The sequence below is a fragment of the Bactrocera neohumeralis genome, unplaced genomic scaffold (assembly GCF_024586455.1).
Source record: "Bactrocera neohumeralis isolate Rockhampton unplaced genomic scaffold, APGP_CSIRO_Bneo_wtdbg2-racon-allhic-juicebox.fasta_v2 ctg49_3, whole genome shotgun sequence".
Lineage (NCBI taxonomy): Eukaryota > Metazoa > Arthropoda > Insecta > Diptera > Tephritidae > Bactrocera > Bactrocera neohumeralis.
In genome coordinates, this window is record NW_026091970.1 from 167,006 (window position 1) to 180,100 (window position 13,095).

General features: G+C 36.2%; 1 protein-coding gene across 8 annotated transcripts in view; it reads left to right on the forward strand.

Moving 5' to 3' along the window:
- LOC126767269 (CUGBP Elav-like family member 2) overlaps nucleotides 1-13,095 on the forward strand; it is a 186,200-nt gene that overhangs the window by 98,570 nt on the left and 74,535 nt on the right. For 3 of the 8 annotated variants that reach the window (XM_050484835.1, XM_050484836.1, XM_050484837.1), the window contains one exon: nucleotides 5,986-6,799. The exons of the other annotated variants lie outside the window; for them this stretch is intronic. In XM_050484835.1, coding sequence (XP_050340792.1) covers nucleotides 6,289-6,799 — 511 coding nt within the window. In that variant the 5' untranslated portion in view covers nucleotides 5,986-6,288. The remainder of the gene's footprint in view (nucleotides 1-5,985; nucleotides 6,800-13,095) is intronic. 8 annotated transcript variants of the gene reach the window in all.

The following is a 13,095-nucleotide window of genomic DNA, read 5'->3' on the forward strand; positions in this document are numbered from 1 at the left end:
ATTGTTGTATACATATATAAATATGTATATACTCAGATGTACATAACTATATAGCGACGCACATAGCACTTGTGCAAACAGAAATACATAAATACATATGTAGATATGTATGTATGTATGTATATAGTAGATGTGTGTGTGTGTATGGATTGTGCCCAAATGGAAATTTTGGCTAAATGCAGCGTTGTATTTTGATAGTTTTTCTTTATATTTGTCGGAAAAGTGGAAAAATATTTTGTAAAAAATACTTAATGTACTATATATGACATGTATACATAATATATACATATATGGTCACCTAAAATGCAAAATAGCGTAACATCACTTTTCATAAGTTTACAGACAAAAAAACGTTGTAATAAAATGTGAGATTTAGTTAGAAAATGGTTATATATTAGTTATGACACACTCACATTGAAACAAAATTTGAGTTTTGCTTATAAAATAGTTAAATACTGGTTATCATACACTCATAGTTTGGTTATAAAACGGTTATATATTGGTTATTATAACAGATAGCGATTTTCGATATTTTGACGATACGCTGTTTTGCATTTTAGGTGACGATATATAAGAGTTTGCATATTTCTCACAAAACAATTCGTGTACCGTTATTTAGCTTCCTCAAAAAGCTGATTTTATACCACCTTAACATTGAAAAATGCTTCCAACCGGCCACTTTAAAATAAATATGCACAAAGTTACCTATTTATAATGTAGTTTCGTATAAATCCAGCTGACAGTTGCCTGCACTTGCATATATGCACACACAGGCACATGTACACACACACACATACCAACCTCCATGTTTACATTTGGTCATGTATGCGATTCTGAAAAGTTCATTGTTGACCAAAACGAACAGCCACTTAAAATGCCTGCCCGCCAACTACACACACACACATATATGCATATCATACGCCGGGCAATGGCCAATAAACACACACACATGCATACATGCAGGCACACGGCGCACTTGGAGTACATTAACATGCTCGGATATGCTGCCATTCTCGACGTGATGCAAAGCTGCGCATCGATACAAGTTCGAAAGTCTACTAAATCAATTGTGACATAGCCGAAAACAAATGTTGGCAAGCAGGCGCTATATATATGTACATATATGCGTCCGAGTGTGTGTGCGCAGGAAGCAGACAGACAAGCATTTAGGCAGCGCATAGTCGCGCTTGCTGGTACTTTTGGATAGTTTTTGCTATGTACTTGCGCTGCTTGACCGGCTTTTAGCCAGCCGCCCGGCTAGATAGTGCGCTAGTAGTTGTCAATTTATGCCGCCATCACTTTCACAAAGACATTTTCGTTCGATTTATGTAGTTTAGTATCGCTTGAGTACACTTCTTTGCTTTGCCTTCATGCTTTTCGCTTTTGCGCATTTTCAAGTAGTAAACAGCAAGTGCTTCGAGGAACTGCGAATATTCCAAGTAAATTGTATGTGTATCTGTATATTGTAATGGGATTTACATTTGTTTGTTTTTTAATAAATTGTACGCCGTTGCACTGTTGAACTTATAAATGTTGGATAATCACATTCTCGGCATTATTTAGATCAAAAAGCAATCCGTTGGGTTTTATTTTGAATTCTGTGTAAAGCAAGAATTTCGTTTATTAAAACATCTCAGCTCATTCTGTGAAATTTTTATTTTATTTTATACACCGAAACCACTTAGAAATACTAGAAATACGATTTTAAGTCCGTTAACTTAGAAATTTCTCACACAAAGACATTATTTGGATCGTTCAGTTTGTATGACAGCTATATAAGATAGTGTGCCGATCTGAAAAATTTCTTGGGAGATCACACAATCGCTTTAAATAATAATTTTTACCAAATTTTATGAAGATATCTCGTGAACTAAAAAAGTTTTTCGTACAAGGACATAATTTTGAATGGTAGGGTTGTATGGGAGCTATATGATAGAGTGATCCGATCAAAACAATTTGTACAAAAAATTATACTATTTCTTTAAATAATAATATGTACCTAATTTTGTGAAGATATTTCATAAAATAAAAAGTTTTCCATACAAAAAAAAATATTTTGGTTGTTCAGTTTGTACGGCAGCCATATTCTATGGTGGACGGTTTCCACAAATCAGCAATTTCTTGGGCAGAAACGGGCTTGTGCAAAATTTCAGAACCATTGCTCAAAAGCTTTTATAGGAAACGTCGGAACTCCTTCTACCTTGTATCACAAGTGGCAAAATCGATACCCTGTTCGAATATAAAATCGTTACAGTCATCTTAAGTGTTCAATTCTGGAATTTTTGCTGTGAATTTTGATACCACTGCACAAACGAAGGGCCCTAAAAAATTTAACAAATTTTTATGGAAGAGTTTCAATTGTAGAAAAATACTCTTTGATTTACTTACCTATCAAAATTTTGAAAATCAACTTCCTATCGAAGCAATTGTAGTTACTGATGTAGCCACATGATACCAGGCAGCTCAGTTTGCTGTGCCATCATTTCAGTAATTCAATATTTACTTATAATACTCAGGTTATAAATTAGACTTTAATACGAGCGTATACGAATGCTTTGTAACTGCTATGTTCCGCAACTCTCTATAATCTCTTTTATTTGTTCTTCTCTAATCGTCTTCATTAGGTGCTAATGAGGCACATAAGCATGCGGTTGCCATTGTCCTCGGCTCAATTCGGTACTTTTTTGTACGCTCGATGTTATTTCAACTACTTTGCTTTTTAGCACTTCTGTGCCAATATGTAATACTCGTCAGCAAAACAACCAAAAAGTGAAAACGGCACAGCATTTCGAGAAAGCTCAGTGGTCACTGGTTGCTTACTAGGGTGGGTGATAAGAGTTTGTCGCGAAAGAAAATTTAGTAGTTTTTTGGATTTTGATCGAAGCATTTGCCATTTTCAGCTTAAAGTGTAATATTAATGTATTTTCAAACCAAAAATCATTACAAAGAGATTTAGTTTTAATTTTGGAAAAACATGCGCAATAATATTACTCAAAGTATTGTTCATCCTAAGCAGTGTGCTTTTACAATCTTTCTGTTAATTTTTCGGACTACATCCCGAAATAGCTGTACCAGCTTGGCGGCCAAAGATTGATTCAAGCCAACTTTTGATATTTTGTTCTATTGCTAACCGTATTCCAGTGAGAGCGTTCCGAAACAAATGGTAGTCAGAAAAGGCAAGGTCTGGTCTATAAAGCAGATGAGACAAAACTTCCCGGAATCTGTTTTCCAAAAGTTTTTTTACCGGTCTTCTAACATGAAGCCAAGCGTTGTCGTGGTGGAAAATTACTGCCGCGTGTCTAGTTGCGAATTAGGGCGTTTTTCGGCAATTACTCACTTCAATTTGTTGAGTTATTGTATGTAGCATTCTCCATTAATGTTGTCACCTGGTGTTAGTAGCTCAAAGAACAGTATGCTCTGCTGATTCCACAAAATACAGAGCATTACCTGGGCGTCAAGTATTTTCAGCGTTCTCTTTGATTTGGCTGGTTGACCAGGTTTCTCACAAAATATTTTGCTAAGTGTTGTCGTAATGAATCCATTCTTCATAACAGGCCACAATACGATACAAAATCAATTTCTTTTTGTAACGCTCAAGCAGCATATTTGACTTTCAAAATCGTATTTCAAAGTCTCTATGCTCAAATCATAAGGCACCCAATTTTATTGCTTTTGAATATATCCAGCTATTTTACATATTTCAAAGTCACTGTTTGAGTGACTTCCAAAGATTCGGCGAGCTCTTCTTGAATTTGGCAACAATCTTCTTAGAGACATGCTTCTCTTCCTCATCTTCACACTTTTTTAGCCGCCCGGGATGGTCTTCGTCTTCCAAGCCAAAATCAAGTATTAAAAATCGTACAGCCGCCTTTAACTCCTTAGTCCAACTAGAACATACATAGGTGGATAGTTAGAGTGGATGTCTGAGAACACAAGTCGGCTTTTACAATACCCATTGTGTAACCATTAGGACAAAAATCGCCTCACTCTATTATATTCTCCCTGAACCACCCTGTGCTCCTGATGAAGTTCAGCAATACAAAAAGTTTTATTTCTGTAAGCTTGAAGAGATCATCAATAAATCCTCAAATGCGATTTTTTACCAATACGAAGCCTTACATTCATACATAAAATGTTCCTAAGTCTGTTCTTCTTTCACCCCCTGACAGCTCCTACAATATGTAGTCGGTGTCATTACTTTGAATTTGAATGAACTTTGTCAGAAGAAGATGGTTTTCTTTAATGGCTATAATATGCACATGGAAGACTTTTGTTGTGACCTGGAAGTTAAAAGGCGCTTATGGTATCTAGTATCACTGAAATGACACCACTTCCCACTCCATTATCTATTTTGAGCCCATCCGCCTTCTTCTTTTCACAGTCTTCTCTCAAAGTAAGTGCAATATTGGAGAACTGTTTTAAGTTATATTCTTTAGGATTTCGAATATCCGTGGTATTGGATAGAAACGGGAACTTACGGAGTAGAATGCCGTCATTATTAAAGACGACTGATAGGGAGGATTTGCTCAGTCCAAAAGTTGACTTCGCTTGGTGGCTAATCTACTGGCCCAAAACGTGAAATTATCTGCTCATCGAGGTGTTTCCTCAATAAATACATTGATTGATGTATGGGAAGTAGTGTCGCCTTGTTGAAACCAGAAGCCGCCGAGATCACGAGCTTCAATTTTAGGCATCAAATAGTCGATTATCATGGGGCGATAACGGTCGCCATTGACGATTACGTTCTCACCGCCATCAATTTCAAAGAAATATGGACCGATGATTCTCCCGGCCTACAGACTACACCAAACTTTTGTTTTTTCTGTATAAAATGGATCTCTTCTGGTTAATTTTCATCCCAAATGCGGCAATTTTGCTTAATTACATACCTATTGAGCCAGAAATGGGCCTCATCGCTGAACAAAATTTCGAAAACTTAGAACTTTTCAAGAGCCCATAGTGCGAAGCTTGGGAAGTTATACCGGCCTCTGTTCTTGCACAAGCTGTATTTAGTACCCTTTCAATTTAAGATCTAGGCGTATAATGCGTCAATACGTTCCATACGTCAATCCGAGTTGCTGCGACGGCGCCGAATCGACTATCCACGGTCTTCGTGTACACTCACAGCTACAGCTCTTTACTGCATGCTGGGCGTGATCTATTCGGTCGAATATTATCCACTAATAAATGCTGGGTCTCAAAATGTAAAAAAAAACTATTGAAAAAAGTAACTCTGCTTGGATCAACGGTTTTAGATCTAATAAAACTTTGGCGTTATCGCGTGTTTTAAAGACCAAAACAATTGAAAACTAATATCATAAAGAGATTTTTCTTGATGAATGATTTATGTAACTGTCCACAAACATGGTTATACTTATATACATCAATCATATTTGTGTATGTATTTAGCCTTCTTCTCCTTCTTTGTACATTTCCACTGGCTTTGCTGGGCTTTCTGGCCCCGTCATAGGGTGCACACTAAGTATTCAACCTGTTCTTAGACAAATATTTGTACACGCTTTCAGTGGCCTACCTTTGACGACACAATTTTAACCTCAACTCAATAGCACACACAAAAACAGAAAGTACTCAAAGCAAAAGCTGATTAAACAAAACATCAAATAAGGCTTAATGCGACAATTGAATGAGCAAATTAAAGTGCGGTACATATTGAAATGAAATTACTTAGTCAAATATACGGAGGAGATTAAATAGCACGAAATTGAAAAATAATGACGATTATAATTGGTTTAATCAACAGGCAGGCGCACACAAAATATCACCACAGACGCTACGTGCGCAACGCGCATATCGCCAAACTGCGTGCAAATGGCATTGCGAAATTGAAATTCACCACACACGCACACATGCATACATGCAAACAGATTTTCATACACACACATACATACATACAGATTTTCATACACATACACACACATATATTTTCATATATAAATACACATATTTTTTAATGCAAATATTTAGCTACACTAAAGAGCGCAGCGTCCAAGTACGTGCAGTGTGAAAATTAAAAAATAAATACAACAACAACAACGAGTGAAATAAAATAAATTAAAAGCCATAAATAAGTGCGTGCAAATAAACGAAAAAAGAATTAATTTAACAGATACAGTGTTGAAACAAAATTAAAAAAAAAATTAAATAACAACAACAAAGTACCAAATATTACCAAACTACAACAACATTGTGGCAGCAAACAAAATTTAACGAAATTAAAACACACATACACACACAAACAAAGAATTTGTTTAACGCAGCAGGGCCGTAATGAAAAATCCGAACAGGCTGGAGAGCCCGACGCCAGCCAACCAGTGTGGCAGCCCCACCACTGCCAACAGCCTGCTACTAGCCAACAACAGTAACGCCACTTCTAACGGCAATTCCAGCAGCAGCGCCAACAGCAACAACACCGCCAGCATTCCCAACAACAGTGGCGTAGCAAATGACGCGATTAATAACAGCATCACCACCGGAAACGGAAGTGGAAATGTTAACGATGGCGGCAGCAGCAGCGGCGGACACATCGTTGACGGTGGCAACGCCGGCATGATGGGTGGCATTGGCGGCGGCACTTTGATTTTAACAGCGGCCATGCAACACCACAAATCAAACGTGCAACACCGCCACTCACCACCTAACAGTTACAACAACAACAACAGCGGCCACAATAGCAACAACTTGAACAGCACCACCACCACAAATGGCCATCAGCTGTATCCGTCGATATCGTCCACATATTGGCTGCCGCCGCCAAATCCGGCGCCATATTTAGTTCCAGGTAATTAGCGCAATTCGCAAATAAGCCAATAACAACAACAACCAATTTGACCATTGCTAGCAAACACAAACCAAAGTACGCACACATACACACTATACACAACTCACAACTGTATGTACTTATATGTATATGTATACAACAATACCGTAATTTAAAGGTACGCGCTCATTGTGGCCGACCCGCCCATTTTAATGCGTTAGTGGGTGTGGGCGGGGAGGGGGCGAGTCCTGTTAACAATACACCGTAAATGCAACTAAAACAACATTATAGCCAAACAAATCGGCAGATCCGTTATTAAATTTGTTGTTCTTGTTATTATTATTGTTTGTTGCTGTTGTTGTTTATTCAGATTAGTTAGTTTGCTTTGTATTGTGCGCGAGCGGAAATGAAAGTACAAAATCGTTGTTAGCCGGCTGGCAAGCACAAAGTTCATTGAAAGTCCGCGCAACGGATAAATAAACAAATTGCCAAAGCGCCAAGTGTGCGGCGACAGCGAGGTGGGGAGGTGGAGAGCTTTAGTTAATAGACACAGTCATTTGTTAGCTTATGTGCGCATTTTGCCCTTGGTTTTTCGGATATCCGACATTAAAAGGAATATACAGTGGCCATTTCAAGGGTTCGCAGGGTTTTTTGAGAGGTTGAAGCAAGCGCATTTAACGGTAAAAATAGCAATACTTGATTTAAATCATTTAAAATGATTTTTGACGCTTGAAAAATATATTTCTTTCATAACTTTTGTAATAGTGTCAAAATCTGAACCCGAACCTGGTTATTTTGTGAGAGAGGCAAAATCTGAACCCAACCACGGATAGCAAAATTATATCAAACTGAAATTTTTAAACTTCAAAACAGCATTGCCACTTTTATAAGCGATTCCTCTTCAGAAAATAAGTAGTCATTCACTTCCTTCTAGATTTTTTAAAGAGTGGTATATTCATTTATATTTACGGAGACTGGAATGCACTTAGGTTGGGTTAGTATATGGCTAATTCCTTACCAAAGCGGGGTATCACACTTTGACTCTTACGTACAGACCTTTGGGACGGTGAAAGGTGAATGAAAAACTCTTGCACTTGTATGTTATTGTTGTAGCGACAAAATTTTGCCGGGTTGCCAGTCCTTGGACGGATAAAAATCCGTGTCCGTTCCAGTTACGTAGACCCGACTCTCGTGGAAATGAGTTGTATATCAGCTATCGTACTTGGATATTAGCTATCGATAAAACGCCCAGGACCTATCACAAATCAGCTTAGAGTGTCTTTTCAACTGGCTGTCTAAAACGAGGAGATTTTGGCTTGATTCGGCAAAGCCGGACATTCCAGACGGAAGTGTTGCGATAATTCTATCCCATCTTCTCAGCTGGCATTCGATAAGATGTTCTATCTTACTGCATTAATCTCGATCCAACAGTGTCCGGTTTGAACTCCTGCGATTATTGAAAGGTGAACCTTGCTGAGAGGGAAGAGATCACTAGATCTCTTCCGATTTACCCAGCGACAGAAGAACCTTACGACTGCACAACTGCCTGGTAGTTGACCAACATTTGTTGAGCTGGTCTGAGACCCAACAGCTCAATAGTGTAGCACAAGAAGCCAACGGAGATTCTACCTGTTTCCGTTATTGCAACTGAAATAGCTGTTCTAGCAAGCTTATTAGCCTTACATTTTAGCGGTGTGGCCAGGACCACAAGCCAGTCTATACATAGGATAACTCCATAGAAAATATAGTGAATTAGATGCCCTTAAGCTACTTCAGCGTCTTTTTTATAATCTCTTAATAATGTATAACATAAGTACATATTCATAAATCGTTTCTAGAATCAGATTTTTAAACTTCGAGAACCCAAGAAAAGTTAAGGTGGGACAAAGCAATCACCTGCTCCTCTTTCTTCCCATGTTTCGTTCTCAAATATCTAATTCTAAATACATATATACACATATAGGTCGATTTAAATTATAGTTCCCTAAATGACTTCATTATTATAACCTCAATTAACTAACAAAACACGGACTGACGAACGGATAATTTAGTTTTGGAAACGGAAAAAATGAAAGAGTGATAAATTTAATTACACATTTTTTGTGTGCTTCTTCTGAAAGCTTTTCCCATCTCGTCATTATCATTATCAACTTCGACTTTTACTGGATACTCTTTTTTCTTTCACAACTTCTGATGTCAAAGTGCTTTATAGCCAATATGCCATCTTATAATTGTTTGATCGTTCTATAAAACTTGTGCTAAAAGGACGTTTCGAAAAAAGTTTTCTTCACTTTTCCTTAACTTCCTACGATATTATAATTTATTTGATAAATCACATCATTCAAGTTTCTTAATATAATCTCAAAAACCTTCTTGAATGCTCTATGATCCCGAATACATAGACCCACGAACCTGTCCTAAGCAAATATGTGTAAAACTTACTTTATGCAAGGCTCTTTAATCTAAGAAACTCTATCGATAACTACGAAATCTATTCTGAATAGTATCCAGTCAGTAGATGTTGATCCCGCTACACAACGCTGGTTCAGAAGCCTTTTGACCTCTAGACGGATAAGAGTAGAATGGAACGACGCTAAAATGACCAAGGAAATCTGTAGAGGTCCTCTCTCTTAGGAAGACTGTTCTTTCCGCTTCTATGTACGTTAGCAGTGAATAAACTGCTAAGAAACTTTGAAGGCAAAACCCCTAAGACAGTGGCATATGCGGATGACATTGCCATCTTAATAACGGGTGGGTGTCTACTAGGGTGCTTCAAAAAAAAATTGTTGATTTTTTTTTCAACTCTTACTCCCTCAAATATTAGTGATTGACAAACAAAAAATCCTCCTTCAAGCCATTCGCCGTAGCTTAACTCTAAGGGGTCGCTATTTTTTTAGGTTCCCATACATTTAATATAGGAATTTTCGTTTTTTTATTCAAAGTAAAATTTCACCAACTAATTTTCGTTTCTCAAAAATAACCATCGCATATTCAGAAAGTTCACTTTTCAAACTTTAAAAATTTCTGCGCTTTTTTATAACCAAAACTCCAATTATGTTTCAAAATGAATGGTTTCTGATATATCGCTTTCCTCCGCCTGTAAACTTATGAAAAGTGATTTTACATTATTTTGTATTTAATGATATACAGTTAAGCTCAAATCGACTTCTGTTCTGCGAAGCCAAATTTTAACCATAAAAAGTCCGTTATATACATACATACATATTTAGAAATGAAACAAACCCATTTTCAAATAACTTTCACGGTCCATAATATAGGTGTGTAGATTGGTATATGTACATTTATGATCACAGTATTCAATTTTGTACATACTTGTATGTATATAATGTATGATGATCATACATATGTACATATGATAGTTATATAAACATATACTCATAATACACCCCTTTTTACACACACACATTTAAAGAAATAAAAACAATAACTTCAATTTACTTGAAAATAAAGAGCAGCTTTCGGTTTAATTCTTTTCATTTTGGCGTGAGCGAAAACTCTAATGAATTTCATACATACCTACATACATATATACATTACATTTATATTATATATATATATAATACACACAGCATATGTATATTGAAATGTTAGTACGCTTGAGTGCATCTAGCTAGGCGCGTATGTAAATGTCAATATCGGTACGTAGCGCTCGTCTGAGATGGTTTAATATGCAAGTCATGTTCGATTTGGTTGCGCCTCACTTACGGTTACATTGCTGGGACAATTTGCCTGCGCATTGTCGTTTCACAGAAACACACATACACACACATGCATACAAAGAATTTTATTGTCACTATTTATAGAAAGAAAATATGTAGAAATATTCGACCAGAATAGGCCAACTATTTGCCGCAGGTAAACTTTTAGTGAGCTTACTACCACATACATATATAGACGGGTGTATAGAATAATTCTATGCATGTAAGCAATAAACATAGAAATGAAAAAAGAGAAAACGAAGCGCGCCATTAGTGATACATTTTCAACAAAGCAAAATAAACAAAATATTAGTATTATTACTTTTCGTAGTAAGAAATAAATAACGCGTTTATACAGAAAATTTTAAAATAAACAGTCAATATTGACAACAGATAGAATTTACACCACATTATTGACATTCGATGTCGGAACGGAGTAAGTGTGACTTCAATCCAATGAATACCATTTCACATTCACATGTATATGTATATGTAGATAAAGCTCAAGGTCTCTTGAAGTTATTTTCTACTACTTCTTCTACAATATCGGTAAGGTATCAAACCATAACAAGTTTTTTATAACAATCTAGTAGATTAAAAAATTATTGTTAAACAGGTGGCATCCTTTTTCATTCTCAAAATTATTTACTACTGTAGAGCTTCTTCAACCTCTGTAGCTTAACCAATCATAATTAGTTTATTATACCAATTTTATTAGATTAAAAATTTATTGTTAAACAGATGGCAACCTTCTTTATTCGATAAATTACTTACCACTACACAACTTCGTTAGCTTATATAGACTAACCAACCATAATTAGTTAATTCTACCAATTTTATTAAAATCAAGTTTTAATTTTAAACAGGTGGCAACCTTCTTCATTTGCTATTATATTTACCGCCATACAGTTTTTTCAACCTCTACAGCTTAACCAACCATAATTTGTTCATAATACAAATTTTATTCAATTAAATATTTTATGCTAAACAGGTGGCAACCTTCGTCATTCGCAAAAATATTTTATGCTATAATCTACCTACAAACTCAAAAAATTATAAAGTTGCAATTAGTTTAGAGCATGAATTTTATTGAATTCAAATTATAACACAGGTGGCAACGTTTGCTTCATTAAACCAATTTTATTCAATTCAAAATTCAATGCTAAACAGGTGGCAACCTTCGTCATTGGCAAAAATATTTTATGCTATAATCTACCTACAAGTTCAATAAATTATAAAGTTGCAATTAGTTTAGAGCATGAATTTTATCGAATTCGACTTATAACAAAGGTGGCAACGCTTGCCATTTAACATTTTTAATAATAAGCCTTCTCAACCCTCACAGATTGCTACTCACACCCCGTTTTGAGTCCAGTCAGTTGCTTGGACTTAAAAAGTTAAACAGGCGGCAACCCTTGCAATAAAGCTTTTTTAAATATTAGCCTTCTTAACCTTCCCAGATTGATTCTTTCCACCTTTTTTATAATTACTTTTTTGGACATAAAAAGTAGAACAGGTGGCAACCTTCTAAATTTAATTCTATTCAATTCAAATTAGAACACATGTGGCAACGCTTGCCATTAAATATTTTTAATATTAAGCCTTCTTAATTCTCTCGTATTGATACTCACACACCGTTTTGGGGCCAATCAGTTTCTTGGATTTAAAACGTGAAACAGGTGGCAACCCTTGCCATAAAATTTTTTCAAAAATATGTCTTCCAAAATTTCCAGCATGATTATTACACGCCGTTTTAAGACCAATTAGTTTCTTGGACATAAAAAATATAACAAGTGGCAACCCTTGCCAAAAAACTTTTCCGAAAACTTACCAGTTTGTTCTTACACGCCATTTTTTGTCCAATTAGTTTCGTGGACATAAAAAGTAAAACACTCTATGTTCTCTAGTCTCATTTTCATTGCTGGATCTTCAGAAAACATGTGTCAGTGTTTTGGCAAATATTGCTCTATTTACTGACTTGTTTTTTAAGAAATGCTATAAAATCTTTAATTACACTTTAAAAAAAAGCCATACAGCATAAAATTTTATTAGAACAAATCTTTGTCGACCGCTTCATATTAAGAAATGCTTCCATTAATTAGACATTTACTTTTTGAATCCCCGCAAAACTAATTTCTGTGTAAATGACGTTGACACAAAAGCTGCGTCTTGATCGGGAAGGACCTCTCCGATTCGATAAAGTCAGACAATTTTGGGCTTTTTCAACTTTTTGGAGAAAATAGTTCGAGCCGCAGAATAAATAGAGAAGGTACCATCTTCTATAAATGTACAAAAACCAAAGCTATGCCGATGATATTGTATGCTCAACACCCGCGCCGTTATTTCTGCTTTCTCCAGGCTGGACAAGGAAGCACAGAAAATGAGTCTGGCAGTGAACGAGGGCAAAACGAAATATCTCCTGTCATCAAACAAACAGTCGTCGCACTCGCGACTTGGCACTCACGTCATTGTTGACAGTCATGAATTGAAGTCGTAGTTTTCCCTCAAAATGGCCATAAAATCGCGAGCTGTGTGGCATGTAGCGCCATCTTGTTGAAACCACATGAGTCAACATTTAAATGAAATTATCTTGAAAAA